Raw genomic sequence first — 23,410 nt, forward strand, 5'->3', positions numbered from 1 at the left:
AAAACTCTGTGGGAACAATGTAATGCCATTGTTTTATCATGGATCATGAATTGTGTGTCAAAGGAACTACTTGGAGGGATCGTTTACTCAACTAATGCATCAGTTGTATGGAAGGATCTGTGTGAAAGGTATGATAAGGTCGATGGAAGTCGAATCTACCAATTACACAAAGAAATTGCAACCATCAGTCAAGGTACGAGCACTGTTTCTGTATACTTTTCTCGATTGCGAGAACTGTGGGTGGAATTCTATAGTTTAGCTTATGTACCTGGTTGTGATTGCCTTAATTTAAAAGATTTTGTCGCATTCATGCATAATCAAAAACTGTTGCAATTTCTTATGGGTCTTAATGAATCATATGATCAAACACGAGGTCAAATTCTTATGATGATACCCCTTCCCTCCCTAAATAAGGCTTACTCCATGTTGATTGATAGAGAAAGTCAGCGAAGGATTTCACAGACTACTAGTGGTAGACAGGCTGAATTGCATGCGATGTTCACTACTCGAAACTCACCAACACAAGCTCTTAAACATAAATCCCCTAACATCCCTAGCTATGATCCTAATGTATTCTGCGATTACGATTACTGTAATAGAACAGGACACACTCAGGCTATTTGTTTCCAACTTCATGGATATCCTCCTGGTCCTAAACGTAGGAAGAAAGGACCTGCATATGAACGAGCAAATAATAACAATGAGAGAAGACAATTTCAGGCTACTCATAATGCTGTCAGTGATGAACATGAGCACAGGTACACAAGAGATCCTAATCACATCAGAGAAATACCTAATCACAACAAAGAAATGAATTTAGACAACATTTCATATGGTAGAGGTTCCAGTAGAAGGTTGGATCACAATGACTACACCAGAGGTATAAGTGTTATACATGATCAATATAATCAAATACTACAAATGTTTGGACAAGCTAATATTCAGGGAGGAACTGAGGGATCAGCTGCATCTCAATCTAACAATGTTGGAGGTGCGAATCTAGCTCAGGAGTGCTCATTCTCATCAGGTAAGGATATTGCACTCACAGTCAGTACTAAGTAGCAGGGATGGATTATAGACTCAGGTGCTACTAACCATATGACATCTTCTTCTGCTATGCTTGATTATAAACAACAACTTCCACCAGATAGACCTAAGAGAGTATATTTACCTAATGGATATACTACTAGGAGAGTATATGACTCCACATGATACAATAAAAAATGTCCTCATAATTCCTAATTTTAACCTCAATCTACTGTCAGTATCCAAGCTTACGAAGGACTTAAATTGTGTTGTTTATTTCTTTCTTGACTTTGTCATATTTCAGGACCTCTACAGTGGACAGGTAAAAGGGATTGGTAGAGAGAATGCAGGTCTCTATCATTTGCCTATTCACAAGGTTAGTAGAGGCAAACACACTCAGTGTTTCACAGCAGAGGCTAACAAGGAAACTCAAACTCAGTCAGATTCTTCTCAAGTCCTACTATGTCATCAAAGACTAGGTCACACATCACCTAGTATCCTAGCACATGTTTTTGATTTCCCTGTCACTCAATGTTCTAAAGAAGTACATACTTGCACAATTTGTCCACTAGCTAAACAACATAGACTGCCATTTGTTCATAGTACTTCCATGTCTACCATTCTTTTCAGTTGTTACACATTGATATTTGGGGTCCCTTTCATACTCTTACTCATAATGGTAATAGATTTTTTGTCATTATTGTTGATGATTGTACAAGAATGTTGTGGCTATTCCTAATCAAATTGAAAAGTGATGTCTGTGTTGTGTTGAAAAACTTCTTCATTTTGGTACAAACTCGGTTTAACTTCAGGGTTCAGACCATCAGAACTGATAATGGTTCTGAATTTGTTAATACTGAATGCCACAAGTTGTTCACCAATCTAGGGATTGTTCATCAAAGAACTTGTATTCATACTCCTTAGCAGAATGAGATTGCTGAAACGAAACATAAACATAAACATATATTGAAGGTAGCTAGGGCAATCAAATTCCAAGGTCACATTCCCATCAAATTTTGGGGACACTGTATATTAGTGCTGCATATATCATTAATAGGCTTCTTACACCTGTGTTACATGAAAAATCTCCTTATGAAGTTTTTCATAAGAAACAGCCTTCACTTCAACATCTGAGGGTTCTAGGTTGCTTATGTTTTGCCAATAATATGTATATTCATGACAAATTTCAGCCTAAAAGTGTCATTGCTATCCATATGGGATACAGTGAGAATACAAAAAGGTATATATTATATGATCTAAGGGACAAATACTTCTTTCCTAGCAGAGATGTTATGTTCAAAGAGTCTATATTTCCCTTTGCAATTCCAGCCTCCACAACTTGGAAATTATTTCCTACCACTTTCTCATCAGACATTAATCCTGATCCTAGCACTCCACCTCCTACAATGGTTGAACCTGTTGTGCCTGCACTTTCTCCATCTCCATCAGGTGTTCCTGCCTCTGAACAAAGGAGATCCACAAGGAGCAACAGAGCCCCCTTATGGATGAAAGATTATGTAGCAACTGCAAAGCTCAAGACTGTCACCAAGCTAGTTTATTCCATTGACAATTATGTTGTTTGTGATCACCTCCACACTTACTAGGCTTATCTCTCAAATTTTGGCAATGGTGTTGAACCTTCTACCCTTGAGGAAGCCTGTTCTGAGCCAAGATGAGTGGATGTTATGACCTCTGAGATCTCAGCCTTGGATGCCAACAACACTTGGAACATTGTTCCTTTGCCTCCAGGCAAGAAGGTTATTGGCTGCAAGTGGGTATTCAAGATCAAATATCTAGCTTCAGGTTAAGTAGACAGATTTAAAGCTAGATTGATTGCAAAAGGGTTCAATCAAAGAGAGGGTATTGATTATCAAGAGACCTTTTCCCCTGTGGTAAAATGGTTATAGTTAGAAGTGTTTTGGCACTTGCTGCCACTGAGCAGTGGCATGTTCATCAGATGGATGTTTCAAATGCATTTCTTCAAGGTGACCTACTTGAAGAAGTTTATATGTGTCTTCCTCAAGGTTTTGAGACTCCTAAAGGCTTTAATGTGCAGAGGGAGAAATCAGTATGCAGGCTCATTAAATCTTTATATGGTCTAAAATAAGCTCTTAGACAATGGAATATAAAACTCACAGAGACACTCCTCAAATTTGGTTTTATTCAAAGCCATTTAGATTACTCACTGTTTATAAAAAAGACAGGTGAATCCTTGGTGATAATTCTAGTCTATGTAGATGATATGATGATCACTGGAAATGTTCTTAATCTGATACAAGCAACAAAGGAAATATTACATAATACTTTCAAGATGAAAAATTTAGGAGACTTAAGATACTTTCTTGGGATTGAATTTTCCAGGTCACAAGGAGGTATTGTCATGCATCAAAGAAAATACACCTTGGAAATCATTTTTGAGGTTAGTCTTGGTGCTGCTAAACCAACCTCTACACCACTTGATCCCTATGTACAACTAAAAAGTAAGGAATATGATGATCTAAATGGGAAAGGCCATGAAGATAAGCTACTGGAAGATGCAACTGTATATAAGAGACTAGTTGGCAAGCTATTATATCTTAATGTTACAAGACCAGACATTTCGTTTGCCACTCAAACACTGCGCCAATTTCTACACCAGCCAAAACAATCTCATCTAAATGCTGCATTTAAAGTTGTAAGATACATAAAAGGACAAGCAGGGCAAAAAGTACTATTGTCCAGCAGAAGCTCCAAACAGTTGAGAGTTTACTGTGATGCAGATTTAGGAGCCTGTTTACACACAAGAAGATCAGTTTCAGGTTTTATGGTAAAGTTAGGAGAGTCATTGATCTCTTGGAAGTCAAANAAAGTTGTAAGATACATAAAAGGACAAGCAAGGCAAGAAGTACTATTGTCCAGCAGAAGCCCCAAACAGTTGAGAGTTTACTGTGATGCAGATTTAGGAGCCTGTTTACATACAAGAAGATCAGTTTCAGGTTTTATGGTAAAGTTAGGAGAGTCATTGATCTCTTGGAAGTCAAAGAAACAGGCAACAATATCTAGAAGCTCAGCTAAAGCTGAGTATAGAAGTATGGCAAGTGTTGTAGCTGAAGTTACATAGATAGTCAAGTTGTTCAAGAAACTGGGAGCTAAAGTTCAAACTCCAGTTACCATCTATAGTGACAGTAAATCAACAATACAAATTGTTGCCAATCCGGTACTACATGAAAGAACAAAGCATATCGAGTTGGATTGTCATTTCATATGCGAGAAGATTCAGCAAGGACTAATTGAAACAAAGTATCTACACACCAATGAACAAGAAGCTGGCATGCTAACTAAAGGTCTAGGGAAGTCTTAACATGAACATTTGTTGTCCAAGTTTGGTGTAACGAATCTGTTCATGCCTTCAAACTTGAGGGGGAGTATTAAAGAAGGCATCACATGGGTAATTGGGGTCAATATGTAATTAGAATAATCTAGAGGACTAGTTAGCTAAAGTTAGTTAGGGTAGTTAGAAGACACTTTCTTGTTCTTGTATATATGTAAACAAACACTCAGTTGGAGTTAATTAACAGATACATTGAAATTACATTTTTTCTCAACTCTCTACTCTCAGTTCATAGAACATTCCAGAGTCAAGGAATTGTTCATCACCATATCCTAATTATGGATATTGAACATATATATAAGTCATTTTCATAACGAGGGGCATATCAGCTCCAAATGACAAAGTTGAGGGATATATCAGACCCTTTTCCCTATGAACTTTTATGTATACTATAACAAAATTCGTTTTCACCCATAATTTCTTGTAAATGTCAATTGTGTCCTTATTTTGCTTTCAATTTTCTTTTTTGGTTAATATAAATAAGTATTAGTAGTATCATAGACAAATCAAATATTTACTCTTAAAAAGCACTCTGACCATTCTTCTAATTCTGCATTTCTAACAACATTTTGTTGAGATAGATGCATCAAATCAAGAACTTGGACATTAAAAAATTAAAGTGATTAATGAGCGTGTTGAAATGAATGTATGGGCCTAATAAAAAAAATAAAACTAGGATTAGATATTAGGGACAACGTGAAAGTGGTCTTTGTGATAAACTAAACGAGAGAAACGAGATTGAAATGTTTCAACCATGTAAAAAGAAGAGGCGCAAGAGGTTGATCATGAGTTTGAGGAGAAATAGATGAGGAAATATTAGAAAAAAATAATTAGATAAAGTATTATGAAGGATACAATTCTACTTAAAATATATAGATATCGAGAATTAGTTAAATATTAAAGTAAGAAAAATAGTAAATATTAATATTATTATTCACATATTATCTACTTATTTCTTATTATACACATTGTTTTCTCTGTATTCGTATTTTTTTTTAGTTCTTATACTCCATATTTATGTACAGTATTTGTTATAGTTGCACCAGTCAGCACCACCCATCTTCTTCAACAAGCTACAAACCAATTTTAAAAAGCAGAGTGAGCGGTGGGGACAGCTCCCACCAAACAATGGCTAGAGCCACCATTGGCTCTGCCACTCCTATATCCTCCTCCTTCCGCCATCTCAAAAACCTCTCTGATTCTTCCCCTCCCCGACACGTCACCTTCCGCCGTACTAAAACTATCTGCGCCACCGCAATGTCGGACGGCGAAGTTCCTCATCCATCACTAGAAGTCACAGGCGGAGCTCGAGACAAGTTTCTCACTGCTTTTAAATCCCTTCATAATCCATACAGTCCTTATCCCATCGCCGCTGGGAATCGCCATATAGAAACTATTTTTGCAGCTTTCTTTAGGTCCGTTCCTGACGTTCGTCTCCGGCGAGAGTGTTTGCGGACTAAGGATGATGGCTCCGTCGCTCNATGTGTCGTTCCGTTTATCCCGTCCCGTTCCATTCCGGTCCGTTCCGGTTCCATCTCGGTATATAGTGGAACGGGACGAAACCGTGTATCCGTACCGGTAATTCCGGTCCGGTTCATCCCGGTACCAGTCAACATTCCGGTCAACCCATCNTATTATTCACATATTATCTACTTATTTCTTATTATACATATTGTTTTCTCTGTATTCGTATTTTTTTTTAGTTCTTATACTCCATATTTATGTACAGTATTTGTTATAGTTGCACCAGTCAGCACCACCCATCTTCTTCAACAAGCTACAAACCAATTTTAAAAAGCAGAGTGAGCGGTGGGGACAGCTCCCACCAAACAATGGCTAGAGCCACCATTGGCTCTGCCACTCCTATATCCTCCTCCTTCCGCCATCTCAAAAACCTCTCTGATTCTTCCCCTCCCCGACACGTCACCTTCCGCCGTACTAAAACTATCTGCGCCACCGCAATGTCGGACGGCGAAGTTCCTCATCCATCACTAGAAGTCACAGGCGGAGCTCGAGACAAGTTTCTCACTGCTTTTAAATCCCTTCATAATCCATACAGTCCTTATCCCATCGCCGCTGGGAATCGCCATATAGAAACTATTTTTGCAGCTTTCTTTAGGTCCGTTCCTGACGTTCGTCTCCGGCGAGAGTGTTTGCGGACTAAGGATGATGGCTCCGTCGCTCTCGATTGGGTATCCGGCGACGATCGTAGCTTACCTCCCGACTCCCCGTTGCTCATTTTGCTTGTGGGTCTTCTTTCTATTGCTTCATTATTGATAGAGACTTATAATTTTTGGCAATTTTCAGTATGACATACACATTGGCTTTGGATTCTGGATTCTAAAAGTAAGGGTGTGTGTATAGAATGGAACTGATCTGATGAGAGTAATTGCAGCCAGGTCTGACTGGGGGAAGCGATGACTCGTACGTGAGGCATATGCTGCTGAGAGCTAGAAATAGGGGTTGGAGAGTTGTGGTATTCAATAGTAGAGGATGTGGAGATAGTCCTGTAACAACTCCCCAGGTACTCTCGTCTTGGTCTTTCATTACTTTGGTTGATTGATACATTAATAAAGATTTGATCTTTAATTTCTTCCTCACTGATATTGCTATTCGTTTTGATGTGATTTTTGGTGGAGTTTGGCCAATGTTTGTATCTGTTAATCAGACTTTTTGGTTAAGAAGAGATAATTGTTGGTATGGTTAGTTGATGGGAATTGGCAGCCTTTTTTGTGGACGGTTGATTGATCTTGTGCTGTCCATTTGACTCCATTTTTTGGGAAGTTTTTGTTCAACTAGTTAGGTGAACAACACTATCAACTAGATCCCTTCTGCACAACTGCCAGTCAACAACCTTGCTCTGCCCTCTCTTTCTCCTTCCTGCTTTGTGTATATTTAAGCATCACACCATAACCTGAATTGCCGCACCTTGCAATACAGAGCTTTTTCGATCTTATACCACTGCAAAATGGCCAGCGATAAAACATCATGCCAAGATGAGCGTGCAGGAGCAGAAATTGTATATGGAGTTGAAGATTGCTATAGTCATTCTCTTGAGCTCCTGAAAGAGTTGGGATTCCCCATGGGTGTCCTTGCTCTTAAGGACCTTGAAGAATGTGGCTGTGTTCGCGAAACTGGATTTGTGTGGATGAAACAAAAGGCTCCATACGAGCATTACTTTGTCGCAACAAAAACTCTAGTTAGCTACGCCACAGAGGTCACTGCCTACGTGGAGAAAGGAAGAATGAAGAAAATGACTGGAGTTAAGAGTAAGCAGCTATTTCTGTGGGTGCCAATAGTTGAGATGAGCATTGAGGATCCTGCTCAGAACAAAATTCACTTCAAGACTCCTATAGGAATTGGAAAGTCTTTCCCCCTCACTGCTTTCATGACTGACGAAGAAAAGAAGAAGTATCTGGAGAAAGCTAACGAGTAGAACAATTATCTATATGATTGCCCATTTTGCTTCTTTTTTTTTTCGGCTCAGTATATTTTCTGTACTTTTTTTTCTGGCATCAGTGCATTGATGCCCTTTTGTTTTAAATCTGATTTTCATATGATTGCTAAAAGAATGATCTTTTTGAACCAAGTATAAGTTTCTGCTTCCATTGCATCAATTATTAGACTAAAACTCTTTAAAGTTGATTATATCTATTGCTTATGCAAATAATATTCACTTGGACTTTTGTTTCGGAAGGGCTCAAAAATTTATCTTCACAGAATGTTGGTTCCCCTCCCTTGCTTGACATGATCTCTTTCACCAAGTGATTTCAAAAAGGATTTAAACCATAGTCAACGGAAACAAGTAAGAAAGGTTTTCCAAGTCCCCTATAGTTCAACTACGGAAGAATTTCCAATAATAATCTCTAAATTCTCAATTTCCATATCTTTTGGTCCTGGATACTTTTCTTCATCTATACACCTTCAAACTCGCAATCTAGCTCATACCAGAGTATCAGAGACAGCTTTATGTTCAAGCTGTCCTAGGCAAAGTAGGAAATCAATGTGTATTTCCATTTTTCGCATAGAAAGGAGTTCTTTGTTACCCAGTTCTTGATGTGTGCTGTAGACTTTCTTTAAGTTTGATTATCGTTATAGCTCCTCATTGAACTTCTGAATTTTCTGATAATTAACTCCATTATTAATAGTATCATTATAGCTCCATATTATAGCCCCATTTTCACTTATAAAACAACATAATTAACTCCATAATTTCGAAACTTGGTCAGCTTTATTTCTCAAATAGTACTGGCAAAGTATTCTAGATTTTTTAGCTTGTCAATTTGTTAAGAGGAAACAAACAACTGGTCATGAATTGATCGAATTAAGGTGAAACATTATTTTAAGATATTACTCTTCCTCTTCAAAGTAATGTCGAACACAATCATCTTTGCCGTGTAAAAGTTATCTGTTCATTTTTTATTTTTTTTGGTAACAAATGTAAAATATTACCATACCATCAAGGAACAAGTACAAACTAAAGAGCACCTATTTCCAAGATCAGGAACTAGGCCTCCAACCAAAACAAACTAGTTACAAAGTAAATGCTGAATAAAAGAACTACATTTCTGTTCTTTCTTGGAATGACTAACTAAATTTAACCTTTCTATTGTCTCCTTCTTTATCTGTGTTGCTGCCTCTTTCGTATTTACGTGCTTTCCTTTGAACTAATTTATGCAGTTCTATTCAGCTTCATTTCTTGGGGATATGTATGAAGTGGTGGCACATGTCAGCAACCGCTATCCAGCGGCAAATTTATATGCAATAGGCTGGTCTCTTGGAGCAAATATTCTTGTTCGCTACTTGGGACAGGTAACTCAATCAATTCACTTTGTGCTTATCAATGTTCCTCTTCCATTTGTCCTTGTACTGATCTACCTTGCATCTTCAGTACGAGCTGTTCTAAAGAATATCTGGTATGAATATGATGCTATGGTGAACTTGTTAGCATATTTAAATTTAGTACTGAAATTCTGCTGAGCATTAGTGATCTGGCTAACATCATACAGTTTATTGAGAAAAAGTGAAAACTCTATATATGGATGCTAGCGCCTAACATAGTTACATCATAGAGTATGTTGAGGAAAAATGTTCAGTTGTGTCCCAGTTTTCTTTTTCTCAATCATTTCTTGTGCTTAGTATAGCTGAATGTTTGTCAATGGAATTGGGTTTCATGAGCTTTCTGATAATTAGACCATCTAGTAATGATGTTCCATTTTTCTTATAAAGATCGTGTATATTGACCAGCGTGTACGCATCTTAACTATTCCACCGGATATTTTCTACCTCTCATTAGCACAAGCTCAAGTAACTTTGTCCACCAAGGCTTAGGAAGATGGTAAAACTGAGTCACTGAGATCACCTAATACTTTTTTTCTGTTGGGATTTGAACCTTGGTCTCCTAGGTTTTCCACTTTATTAACTGCTAGCCCATGTTTCCATCGATATGGCTCTTATGATTCTTCATCCTCTGAACACCCCAAACTCTTGTTTATTCTTAATGTGCTTTGAGTAGTTCAATTGGTTCAAGTGATATGTGAGACGGACCTTCTGAAAACCTCATTCCATTGTAGCCTGATTTAAGTCTACATAAAAAGGAATTTAATGTTGCTGCTTAAGAAACTAACTAGAAGGGGATGTTACAGTAGCATGTATTACCTTCTTCTATCCCAAGTAGATCCTTGAGACATCTCGATAAACACTCATTGAACTGGAATTTTTTTTTATTAACTATATTGAAAGTTATCTTTGGAGTCACTCTACAGTCAATATCTACTGAGAGAGTCAGCAGTAAATGGTGAATGGACATGTGAAGTTATGCCATAATCTGGTAGCTGTGGTTATATACGTGCGTAGGTAATTGAGCACTGCTGTCTCCATCCATTTGTCCTGGGTCAACATTGTGCTTTCTTTGTTCTGGATCAAAATAACTCTTGGAAATTTTTTTGACTACCAGTTGCTGTATTTGTCTTCAACAATATTGCCTATCAGTTGCACTATTTGTATTTTCAAAGACAATCTATAGGCAAATGATGTAATAAAGTCGGAATGGATGGAGTACTTGAATTCTTAGAAACTGCTTTCTAATAATTTATTTGTTTAATGATGCATCTACTGTCAATTTAATTAGACACAATAAAGGTGGGGGTGCTCGACTGATTGGTCACAAGTCTGTAGGCGTTCACTGGAGTTGTTATTTTGGTTTGTGTTTACCTTTCAATGATTCAATCCATTGCTCTGAGTTCATTATTTCAATTTATCTACTTGCAGGAGTCCATGTACTGCCCATCTCTCATATTTTATTGTTTCATTGCAGGAATCTCATTCTTGCCTTCTCTCAGGTGCTGTTTCCTTGTGCAATCCATTCAATTTGGTCATTGCAAACGAAGATTTCCATAAGGGCTTTAACAATGTTTATGACAAAGCATTAGCAAATTCTCTCCGCAAAATTTTCAAAAAGTAATTTCATAATTCAGTTTTCCTTTTTTGCTCGGGATACATTTTACCTCTTTTAAACTAGATCTCTTGTTTATAGGCATGCTCTACTGTTTGAAGATATGGAAGGCGAATTTAATATATCATTAGCTGCCAATGCCAAAACTGTTAGAGAATTTGATGATGGACTGACACGAGGTATTTATTCTTGTATGTAGTAATAAAAAAGTTGTAAATGATTGCATCTGAACTTATCAGTAATTGCCTTCAACTTTGCAGTTTCATTTGGATTCAAGTCTGTGGATGATTACTATTCTAACTCGAGCAGTTCAGATTCCATTACAAATGTCTGCACACCTCTGCTTTGTATCCAAGTAAGTTTGTTTCAGCCATTTACTCTCCATTGTTCTTTTTTGTTTGTGGTTATTTATCGTACTTCAGACGCCATTTATAGGTCTACAGTTCATGGTCAGGAGAGTTAAAGTGTTACTCTTCTTGGACAAAATCTGAACATCATATCATATAAGTTAAAATTCCATGTAATAAAGCTGAAACTTGAGAGAGAATATATGTTTAACTTTGTGTTTCCGTTAGACAGTACACGCTTGTAGTTATCTGTTGTAGGATTTTTCCCACATCATAGATGTACCTTTATGCAATTTGGTTAACTTACTATCAAATAGACGTTTCACACTTTTCATTTTAATACAAGAGTTACTTTTCTTGATAAAATGCGAAGGATTTTTATGAAATGTAATTGGGACCAGATTCTAGGAAAAGCATTGCACTAACTACTATTGCTTTCTAAGATATATAGAGTAGAGAATCACATTTCTCCATATTTGACTCTTGGATCTTTATAGGAGACAGACAATTTGTCTAGAATATTGCACTGACATAATCAAAAGTCTCATTGTGATTTAAAGAAATTCCATCTCTTTGTGTCTCTCCTCAAAAAAAAGAAAGGAGGAAAAGCAAAAGAGAGGGCTAAAAAATATAGAAGTAGTTTTGCGTAATCAACTTATCAAAAAGGGACTATGCTTGTTAAGATTCTGTAAGTGGTAACTAAGACAAAATGCAAAGTTAACTTACTCTTCTTTATTTGTGGAGGCTGCAAATGATCCAATTGCTCCAGCCAGAGGAATCCCTCGTAAAGATATTGAGGTAGATACTATCTTCATTCTCATAGCCCATTTTATTTTGTTGATATTTTCTCATTGTTTGTTGATGTTCTGCCAAAAAAAATAATAATTTGGTTATTCGTGCAGTTTCTTATTGTTTGTTTGTCAAAGTATTTACTAAGCAAGGATACTTCCTTAGATTTTGTTTTCTTCGTAGTCTCCAGACTCCATTTATTCATTATAATTTGTATGGATCAGTCAGGCGAAACACTGGTAGTTTGTTATACTCTCAGTCTGCTAGATTGGAAAAGCTAGATAATCATATTAGAGTAAAATATTCAATTTTACTTTCTGAGAGCTTACATCACAAAGGAACAATTTTAAGGATTATGTTTTAAGTATGAAGAAAAAAGACATTGGCAAGTGGCAACAAAGTAAAATATGCTTTACTCCCATCTCATTTTTATCTAATACATTAATAATATTGCATATCAACTTGGATGTCTTCTTGACTTGGCATGTGTCTCAAGAGAAGAGCTAAATTAAATGTCTTTGGTGGTATATGGAAAGGCAAGTTAGGATCTAGTAGTGACTTATTGGTTTTCTTATTTAAAAGGATCAAATTGTTTCTGGAAGAGTTATTTGGCCTAATTTAACTTGTGTGCTTCAAAAAGTTAGTATCTTAGTGCCTTTAAGCTTGTTGGCATAAAGTCATCACATGATAGTTGAGACTTGAGACCACTATAGGAGGCTCAACTCAGGGGCAGAATCTACAGTATAAATAGTGAGGGGGTTCAACTGAATCCAGTAGCTTCAGCTGAGACCCCAATATACGTGTTAAAAAAACATTAGATAGGGACAAATAATAAGTTGTGAAGCAGAAAATCAAATGAACTATGGGTTCAGAAAATCACAAACCCATAAAGTTCAAATCCTGGATCTGCCTCTTGTTCAATTGTATGAGTGCATGCACAATGTATTTAGTTTGTGCTTGAAGGCATACATTGCAGCTAAGCTTTGTGTTGTTCCCTCAGGAGAACTCAAACTGTATGTTGATCGTAACCCCTAAAGGAGGCCATCTTGGTTGGGTGGCAGGTCCGGAAGCACCACGAGGATGCCCATGGACTGATCCACATATGATGGACTTCTTGGAGTATATAGAACATGATAAATCTGCTTCAGCTGCATGTGCTAGTAATCAGGAGACTGTGAACAACGGTGTTACTGAAAGATTCCAACACCTTGAGGTATAGCAACAAGGTAACGAATTTGAATATTCCATCATTTTGATATAGGCACATATCAAGCACTGTCTGATGAGACAGTAATGTATGTATCATAAATCGTCAAATTTTGGCGAGTTCTTGGTATTCATGCTCTGCAACATGGAGCCTATTCTTTGATTATCCTCCACACATCCAAGAATTGTATAAGCCATAGTGTTGTTTGGTGAAGCTAGTCAAGAACAATCCTTAAGGAAATTTTCTATTTATAGATTGCTACGGCCTGCCAAGTGGTCGATGTTGTACTCTAGTAACTGTAACTGCAATTCTATGCTCCTCATTGAAGATGGAGTTAACTCGGCAGAAGTTGAGACTAACACCTTGTTTGGATGGTTGTTATTTGTTGTATTGTATTGTGTTGCTAGTTTAAATACAAGCTTGTTTTGATTGTTACCTAATTAGATTGTATTGTATTGTTTAAATTCATCGTTAGATAACAAAAAAGACCGATTTCATGTAGCGATTGATTTGGTGTGATTGCATTGTTACCTTACTATTTTCTTCTTATTTTGCATTTATATATTACCTAATAAATATATTTCATCTTTTATCATACATTTTCATAGTAACTCTACCCGTAGTCCCGTACCCTTCTTTTTTGGTACATTTATCATTCAAATTATGGATGTGTGACATTATATAACTAAAACGGAGAATGATGTAATCTATCCAAACATTGTATTCATTAAAACAGTACGTTACAATATAATATAATACATTATAATACGATGTATTATGAAATAATACATAACAACCGTTCAAACAAAGCGTAAAAATTTACTAAACACTATATTCTACATATATGGAGATCCATATTGCCTCATTGTTATACATGCACAGTATTGGGTCGGATGGGAGGTTTTTGTTTAAAACGGGTTGGGCTTTATCATTTCTATTTTTTCCCTCTAAAAATCAAATCATGTGTCACGTCATTAAAAAAGGTTGTCGAATATATCACTTTTCGGTATGAATGATATTTTTGAATGAGAAAAAAAATGTGACGTTTTAGGACAATAACCCTACGTGGAGTCATCAACTAAATTTGTGCTTGCTTGTATTATACAACATTCTTAAAATTGTAAAAACCCATTTAGTGGATAATACCGATTAGAGGTATATTTTCTGTGGAAAAGATAAAGATGATGACAAACAATTAGGGAGTTAATGGGAAGTGGGAAGCACCTAATTATAAGTTGTTGGTCATTCTTAATTGTATTTATCAAAGTGGGGTAGACTAAACTCACAATATGGACAAAAACCTTAGCACTTGCAAAATTCAGATTAACATGTGCCTTTTTATCTGGCTCAGCTTCATCTTCTTTGTACTATAATAGACATCCTATTTCTTTTGTCTTTTTTTCTTGTTCCAAGTTATACGGATAACGTCTTCTTCATAGAAGTTAGGTGAGGCTTTTTAATAATTGTGGTGTTCGAGTCATGCATTTCAATTAATTCTACAAGATGTTTATAATTATTTCTTACAAACGAATATAGATAAGGATAATTTTATTGATTACTAAGACTTGAATAATGAAAAGAAATTACTACTTAATATTTTGTATACAGTAAAATTTAATTGAAATCTTAATAAGCCTCGAATAGATCGATAGGAAGTAGATGAGTTGACCATGATAAGGAAACGCACATCCTATTATAATCCTCCAGCTAATCCAATAGAGCTTATCCATGCTTATTTAATTTCTTTTCCTTTTTTTCCTATACTAGGACTTTTTGAATATTTCAATTTTTCTCGTTCCTTCTAGAACCACCCTACAAGTAGAGGGACCATGAATAATAATTAAATATATACTGAGGTCGTTTACTCTTTTGTTCTTATCTGAATAGGGTAAAAAGTATATAATTGATGTGTTTGTATACACAAACATGTGAGATTATGAGAAATTAAAGTTACGCTTCAATCTTAAACAAATTAAAAATTAAAATCAACTATATGAATATTTTTAATAATTTTATTGAAGTTCATTTCACGTCGATAATAAGAAAATTCGAAAAATAAAAGAAGAACGTATACTAGTGGTACTAGTGAATTCTTCCTTCAAAGTCAATTCAAAATTTCACATGTCAAACAAGATTTCGTAGATCATCAAAAAATTGTACAAGATATTGTTTATATGAAGTTCAATTTTTTCCCTTGGATGTATCAATATTACTTAAACAACATATATATATATATATTAAGAACAAAGATGTGCCATTTGCTTTTTCAAATAATGTTTTCTTGTCTTTATAGAATCAATTAGTATTCTGGAAAAAGAAAATAAACTACATACTACTCTTTTAACTTCCTTCTAAAACTGCTATACAATTTTTTTTTTCCTTTTCTTTCTATAAGTCAATTTAACAATAATTTGTTTGAGATAGATTGTCGATATCACAAAATTCCAACCAAAATTATATTTTTGGACTTTTGTACAGATAAATAGTTTTCGTTTGCAGTTCAATATTTTGATTTTTATCAGTATATATGTGGAATTTCCTTGTCCGTAGACGTAGACATACATATATAATTATTCACATAAATTACTGGACGATATTTACGGTGTACGATCTCGAATTTTATTTACGTAAGAATTTAAGTTATATACTACATCATTACTATATCGAATATTTTAATTCGTGTAATATAATTTTCAATTGTGTGTTTCATGCGTTTCAAAAAATGTGTCCTGAATTATTATATTTTTTCTTTCACGTTATTAACACGATTTTCTTTTGGTTCACTGAATGAAGGAAAATTGTATGCTTGATAAATGATAAGCTGACTTTTTTACGATTTGATAGTCGTAATTAGCATATAATTAGTATATGCACTATATCATATTTTTTTAAATAAATTAATCAGAATTAATGTAAAGCTGGTAGCTTTTAATATTGCAAGCTGTTACATTCAAAATGGTTGAACTAATAATAATTTCTTCATCCCAGAGTTTCAACTGATCTTTCATTTTTTTAATCTAACTGGGAAATAAAATGTAAACCTTAGAAATTAAATATTCTCCATGGCATTTCGACCAAAATAAAAGATGGACTGAATTACGAGTAATATATTTTTGTAAGTTAGAGTAATTTTAACAATTAACCTCATTGATCATAAATGAAATATCAGCGATGAAATTATCTTCTCTGTGTTGCTTACACATTTGCACCCAAAGAAAAATGCTACAACCATATACTCTATTATTTAAATTAATGGAAGACTACCATTCACATGGTCGAGGGGTGTTTTATAGCTAAAAAACGTGATTAGCATGTTACTATATGTATTATTAATGCTAAATATTGTTAATGAAGAATATCATCCACGGTCGGAGGGAGTTAGAGTAATTTTAACAATTAATCTCATTTTATTGATCATAAATGCCACCTTGAAATTTTCTTCTCTGTGTTGCTTGCACAATTGCACCAAAAGAAAAATATATGCTACAACCATATATTATTTAATTAATAAAAGAATATCATACACATGGTCGAGGGGTGTTTTAATAGTTAAAAACGTAATTAGCATGTTAATATATGTATTATTGCTAAATTTAGTTAATGTCAGAATATCATCCACATGGTCATGGGCGTGTCTTAATTAGTAGTTTAAAAAAACATACTAATAAGCACGTTAATATTTATTGCTAAATAATATAGATATAATTCATCATTTCCACTAATTCATCTAAGCCGATAAAATTAAATATAGTCTATCATAAATTTATAATTTTAAAAATATAATAAATTCAATAATAAAAACTTCAACAATTGAACCTGTAAAGTTTAGTTAAATTGTGAATCCTCTTTTGTTGTGAGACTGCTAATTCACCAGGGGCACTATGAAACAATCAATTTTTTTGCATGAAATTCCTCAAGATTTTAACAATATTTAATTTTGCATGGAATATATGTTTCCAAGGTGTTGCAGGCAGTAATTATGATTCTCTTCTAGGGATATGTTTTCTGTTTTCAACGTTGCCCGTAAAAACAATTTCCCCCCCTTAGGTCGTGGAAGGATATATTTTATTTAATAAAAGTAAAAGTAAAAATAAAAATAAAAATAAAAATTGGGTTATAATCAAGATGACCGTATTTGAAGTTCAACGGTTTTATACCAATATTTAAGTAGTATATACTCTATTTTGGCTAACAAATGTAATTACATTGGACAAAGCGGTCAAATACATAACTTTTCCTAACTTATATCCACGATGCATATACCCATTAAAGAGAATGTTTTTTAAGTTCATCTATATTCAAGTTTTTTTGAATGTGAAATCGTTAAAAGATGAAGAGATGATATTCATCTCACTACATTCCTGAATAAAAATCTTTGATAAAAATAAAATGTTCTGCGTGTGAGATCATGAAACTACTACATAATCTATATGTAGTTGATGAATGTGTATCATCATAGGTCCCCCGCATAAAGTGACAATTTACTTGAGAATCGATTTGCATTGCTCCATCTGTTAGAATGTAAAGGAAAGAAGCAAAATATATATATGTACCTACATACTATCTATCTTGTTTTCATATATAACGTGGAGAGATTGTGAAAGAGATTTTGTAATCTTGTAACGTAACTCTCATGAATCATGCCTATATACATATATATCCCTATAAAAGGACCACAAAAGCTTTAGCTTTACTTGTATTGAGTAATTGTTTCTATATCTAATTTTGTATATGTAATAAAGAGTAGGCAAATTAATTTGTTTAGTACTTCCAAAAGGGCTATCGAAAACAATTTGAAATTTGTTATTATTATATATAATTATTAAGAAGATCCACAAAGTAACTATAGGAAATCAACGAATCAAGATTTTCAAGAGCATGATTATAATTGTCAATACACACACGCATATGCCTTTGGTTATTGACATTTTTATGTCATATACATAGTTATTAACAAGAAAATATGGGTCAAGAGCTGGGCTCTTTATCCATCTCTTTTTATTCAAACTTCGATTCATATTTTTGAGGTATACATTTTTTTATTCGAATTTTATATCATAGACACAAATATATATATTTTAGAACAGACTTCTTTTAATTATGAGTGGTCAAAGTCTTCCTACTTCTCGATTTTTATAATTTTCCGAATAATAATGAAGATATCACACCTTGTAACTAGAACCTAGCACCTTGGTTCATGTCATTAATCAAAATATGTTACACTACATCTCTTTGTTCTGCCAAGTGTCATGTTTCAAATTAGGGAGTGCAATTTCTTGGGCTAATATATATTCTAAATTAAATAAATTACCTTTTCTCTGCATGGTATACTTTTTCGATATTATTTCCCAAATACGTACTTGATCTAATATAGTCGGAAGGACGGGTAGATTCGTTCTACCAATTCAATTTTGCTACTCACTAGTTACTTTTCTACGATCTATAATATAAACTAGTCAACATTGACTATACATCCCTTTGTCCTAAAATATATACTATATTATTTTCTATTGATTCAAATTATATGAAATTTGATCAATATTTCAAGATGTAAAAATATTAAAATGAGAAGAAATATAATTATTAAGTATTTTCTGTATACTTTTAAATATTAAATTAATTTCATTTAACTTAGCTTCGAAGATTGATTTGCGAAAAGAAAATAATAACATATAATTTCTCGTTATTCTCATACATTTTGACTTGGTACACCCCTTAATTATATAATAAATAAATTGATAATTTTACTATATCACTCCTAATATAATAATTGTCTTCCAGTTTTGTGATCATAAGTTATCTAATGTAATTGGAAATAATTAAACCATTAATAACAATGATAAAATAGGTATATGGCAAATAGAAATAGACGGAGAGAGTATTTTAGAACGGAGACTATATGATATAAATATTTTTTGTTTGGTCAATGTAAAATAATACGTTTTGTGTTGGTCAAATGTAAATTGAAGGTTACATAATTGTATTTAGTGGCATTTCCTTTAATGATCTCACTCCATTCTTATCTGTTTGTTCCTGAAATGGATTATAATCAACACAAGTGAAAACACAAAACTGAAAAAGAAATAAAATAACTACTCTAGTCAATATTATTTTAATTGTAATTATCCATCCTTAATTTTGGTATGGTTTAATTAATTATTTTCTCATATTTTTTCGATTATATATAGACTGCTCTCTCCCCTTATTTTTCTCACACACACCGATTAAATTTCCCAAATCTACTTATCAAAAGAGGCTCTACTGATTTTTCTCTCCACAAAAATGGCAGATACATTGAACCAAAACACCAATATCGTTGTTTCTAACAAGAAGAGATCATCGGGTTCCGATGAGTGCGACCATCACGACGATTCCTTTTTCGTGAGCAAAAAACAATCAAAATCGCTTGTATGGGAGGATCCAGCGGCGGCGTTAGCCAATGCACGCCATGAATTTGGCGAACACGGCGGCGTTAACATGTCCATCGAGGCCTCCGCCACCTTCACCGTCATGGAACCGGAGACGATGCGCCGCATGTTCGCCGGAGAACTTGGTCCTGACCGTGATTTCTTCATCTACAGCCGTCATTTCAATCCGACGGTGCTCAATCTCGGTCGCCTCATGGCGGCACTTGAGGGAACGGAAGCTGCTTACTGTACGGCTTCCGGCATGTCGGCGATATCATCGGTGATGTTACAGCTCTGCAGTTCAGGTTGACACCTGCTGCCTTTGCCCATAATTTTTCCCCCTTTTTCAATAGCTATACGTTTTAATTTTAATGATAATTTTTTATATAATATATTCAAATGGAGTAGTGTGTTGTTATTTAGTTGAAGAGGAAGAGATAATAAGCTAAATCGGCGTGTGCAGGTGGACACGTTGTGGCTTCGCAGACGTTGTATGGTGGGACCCATGCGTTGCTCACGCATTTTTTACCGAGGGCTTGTAACATAACGACGTCGTTTGTGGATGTAAGGGATTTGGAAATGGTTAAGGAAGCTATAGTTGAAGGGAGAACAAATGTGCTGTATTTTGAGTCAGTGTCAAATCCGACGCTGACGGTGGCTAACATCCCGGAGTTGAGCAGGATAGCGCATGAAAAAGGTGTGACAGTGGTGGTGGACAACACTTTTGCTCCGATGGTGCTGTCGCCGGTGAAACTGGGGGCTGATGTTGTTGTTCATAGCATTTCCAAGTACATTAGCGGTGCAGCTGATATCATTGCAGGTTTGAATTTTCTCTATTTTTGTCCTTCCTTTGGTTTCAGTTACATCACTCCTCTGCATTGTAGTCATCAATTAATATTTCCGTTTCGATTTATATTTAATGGGAAGCTAGTATTTTAGACGAAAATTGTACTATAAATCTCCTCGACTTTGAAAAGGAAATCATTAATTGCAAATTTGAAACGTAATTAAAATGAACAATGAATCTTATTGGCAAATTTTGATTTCGTGAACCTTGAATATTCCTAAAGAAAAGGTACAGTCGATAATCTCAAACTGAATTATTTGTAGACCCACTTTTTTTTTTTTCCAATTGTAGTTGTAAAGTTAGTTCTTTCACCTAACTTTTTATGAGAATAAATACTGCATATTCGTTATAAAATTGAATTTGATTTACTTTTCTTAGGAATACAAAGAATATGGTACTCAATAGTTAAGATTAATTAAGGCAATTCTAAAATTCTCTCTTTCTTATAATTCTTGGTATGCATACGTTAAATTTGCACGTACAGAACAAAAATGAAATTGTATTAGTGGTTATTAGCATGATGAACTAGTCATGATTACTGAGAATTGATAGAGTCCATTGTTGTAATCATATTTTCCACCTTTTATATCTTTTTCCAACTAACGCTCATCGACATCGACACGTAACTAAAGAGAAATATTGTGAAAAATGATACTCCATTGATAAACTTATTTGATATTTATTTTTTTGAAAGGTTGGAAAGATTGATTTTAGCTAGGGACTATGTTTTAACACGTGCTTAACTTTTGGTGTCTTTACATTATTGGATGCTAGTGCTCTTTAAATCGACTTTAGAGATAAGATTTCACGTGTTTTCTTAATTGGATTTGCTACCTTGAGTTTTTATTTCCTTTTTGGTACAAACGTATATATAGTATATTTGTGGTTTAAAATTAAATTATTATTTATTTATTTTGAAAAAAAAAAAACACTAGTTTATGGTGTCCCGTCCGTCCGGAATAGTTCGTAAAAGTTGAGGTGCATGTACATGTGATATAACTGACATGTACCTCCTTTCTACCAAAAAAAAAAGACATGTATGTACCTACTTGATGTTGAAGGGTGATCATGTGTTCCAAAATATTTATAAAAATCCCATATCTACCATACGAGATTTTAAATTTTAAATTTATGAATATTTTACCGACTTCAACATGCTATTACAATAATTATTAATTAGTAAATATTCAAATATATGTGTATAAAAAGTTATGTATAACTTCTCGGTAAAAGTTATTGAGTTCATATGGACTCGCAAATGAACTTCCATATGAACTCTTAAATCTGGTCCTAGTTATCAGTAGCAGTAGTGGTCATATTTTTGGCTAAGTTATTTTAGATAATAAACACGTGGCTTCTGCAAATAGCAAAGTGAACTCACCAGAAATGGAGGTCATCTTCATAATTGTTTTAATATTGTCTTGTAATATTTTAGCTCTATCCTCATAGGAATATTCCTTCGTATTTTTTTTTATATATATCTGACAAAGTAGATTTGGTTGATCTTGATAGTACGTTATAATATGCATGTTTTTTTTTCAAAAAATAAATTATTATGACTTATTCTTATCAAAGGTTCATCTTCAATTTATTTTTATTTTTTCTAAAAAATGAAGATATTTGGATAAATAACGAGAAAGAAAAAAAATAAGAATGGAGCTTTCTTTTACGTTTTATAGTGTGAAATTAAAATTATTATTCTATAATCTTATCCTATCCTATCTCCAATCTATCTTAATAATTAGTGATTAATAGTATTTCAGTTTATTTTTATTTCTAGTTATTGTGTAGGTATATATCCTGAAACATTATCTAGATCTTCTAGATACATTGAACTCAAAAGACCATCAATTAAATGTATTATTATGGCCTTAAAGACACAATAAAGAAAGATGAGACCGACCATACATTCTTTTTGTTTATTCCACACATTTTGGGGCTATATTCTTGCATGTCATTGAGTTATTGTATTTCAATATAATAGCCTATAATTGTTAAGATAAGGTGATAATTAGGATATTGTTTAATTTGGTAGGTGCTGTTTGTGGGCCAGCAAGTCTTGTGAACTCCATGATGGATCTTCAGCAAGGGTCTCTTATGCTATTGGGCCCAACAATGAACCCGAAGGTGGCCTTTGAACTTGCAGAAAGACTTCCTCACTTGGGCCTGAGAATGAAAGAACACTGCAAACGGGCTTTGGAATATGCTTCTAGGATGACCAAACTTGGGCTGAAAGTGATCTATCCAGGCCTAGAAAACCATCCAGATCATGCACTTATCAAGTCCATGGCTAATAAAGACTATGGTTATGGGGGAGTTCTTTGCTTGGACATGGAAACTGAGGAACGTGCTAATCGTTTGATGAATGTCTTGCAAAACTTTACCCAATTTGGGTTCATGGCTGTGAGTTTGGGATATTACGAGACTCTCATGTCGTGCTCTGGCTCTAGCACGAGCAGCGAGTTGAACAATGAAGAGAAGGAGTTGGCTGGGATTTCACCTGGATTGGTGCGGATGTCAATCGGGTATAATGGATCCTTGGAACAAAAATGGAGCCAGCTTGACAAGGCATTATCCAAAATGCAAGAGAAAATGCCCTTTTAGAAGCTGAAAATTTGAACTTTGTTAATTGTTATGTTACCTTTCTAAAAATAAATAATGATTGAACTTTGTTAAGTTGCTATGGTGCTTTGTTTTGCTTTGTGAAAGGATGGATCCTACTTTTTTTGTAGCATTATCTAACTATGTACCTTCGGCCCATGTTTGTGTTTCAAGTATGGTGCCTGCAGTAAAAAACGTACCTATATGTTACCTTGAGGTGTCATTTGCAATTTTTCCTCATTTTATGTCCCTAGTATTAAATAAATTTGAGTCGTGCAAAAGTTTATATTTTCATATCATATTATCTCACAAGTTATGCTTGACATGACTTTAGGTTCTAAAGAACTTCTGGCCGACTAGAC

The 23,410-nt window shown here is 34.5% G+C and overlaps 5 protein-coding genes across 5 annotated transcripts; all 5 read left to right on the top strand.

Annotated features, from left to right (window-relative positions):
• The first annotated feature begins 2,711 nt into the window (after positions 1 to 2,711).
• LOC125843236 (uncharacterized mitochondrial protein AtMg00810-like) lies at positions 2,712 to 4,126 on the top strand. Its single transcript, XM_049522447.1, has 3 exons — positions 2,712 to 2,829; positions 2,934 to 3,094; positions 3,227 to 4,126. The coding sequence occupies exons 1-3, from the start codon at positions 2,712 to 2,714 to the stop codon at positions 4,124 to 4,126; spliced, it is 1,179 nt and encodes a 392-aa protein (XP_049378404.1).
• A 1,277-nt stretch (positions 4,127 to 5,403) lies between these two features.
• Positions 5,404 to 6,137, top strand: LOC125843237 (uncharacterized). The gene is made up of 2 exons (XM_049522448.1): positions 5,404 to 5,974; positions 6,126 to 6,137. Exons 1-2 carry the CDS (start codon positions 5,414 to 5,416, stop codon positions 6,135 to 6,137), a joined length of 573 nt encoding a protein of 190 aa, XP_049378405.1. The 5' UTR covers positions 5,404 to 5,413.
• Positions 6,129 to 13,611, top strand: LOC125842087 (embryogenesis-associated protein EMB8-like). The gene is made up of 8 exons (XM_049521291.1): positions 6,129 to 6,642; positions 6,792 to 6,920; positions 9,077 to 9,208; positions 10,713 to 10,855; positions 10,932 to 11,029; positions 11,111 to 11,205; positions 11,942 to 11,995; positions 12,987 to 13,611. Exons 1-8 carry the CDS (start codon positions 6,229 to 6,231, stop codon positions 13,203 to 13,205), a joined length of 1,284 nt encoding a protein of 427 aa, XP_049377248.1. The 5' UTR covers positions 6,129 to 6,228; the 3' UTR covers positions 13,206 to 13,611.
• LOC125842088 (uncharacterized) lies at positions 6,802 to 7,991 on the top strand. The gene is made up of 2 exons (XM_049521292.1): positions 6,802 to 6,920; positions 7,337 to 7,991. Exon 2 carries the CDS (start codon positions 7,365 to 7,367, stop codon positions 7,830 to 7,832), a length of 468 nt encoding a protein of 155 aa, XP_049377249.1. The 5' UTR covers positions 6,802 to 6,920; positions 7,337 to 7,364; the 3' UTR covers positions 7,833 to 7,991.
• A 5,792-nt stretch (positions 13,612 to 19,403) lies between the features above and the next one.
• LOC125841281 (methionine gamma-lyase-like) lies at positions 19,404 to 23,296 on the top strand. Its single transcript, XM_049520381.1, has 3 exons — positions 19,404 to 19,905; positions 20,064 to 20,420; positions 22,483 to 23,296. Exons 1-3 carry the CDS (start codon positions 19,476 to 19,478, stop codon positions 23,049 to 23,051), a joined length of 1,356 nt encoding a protein of 451 aa, XP_049376338.1. The 5' UTR covers positions 19,404 to 19,475; the 3' UTR covers positions 23,052 to 23,296.
• Positions 23,297 to 23,410: the final 114 nt, after the last annotated feature.

Source organism: Solanum stenotomum, chromosome 10 (assembly GCF_019186545.1).
Source record: "Solanum stenotomum isolate F172 chromosome 10, ASM1918654v1, whole genome shotgun sequence".
Lineage (NCBI taxonomy): Eukaryota > Viridiplantae > Streptophyta > Magnoliopsida > Solanales > Solanaceae > Solanum > Solanum stenotomum.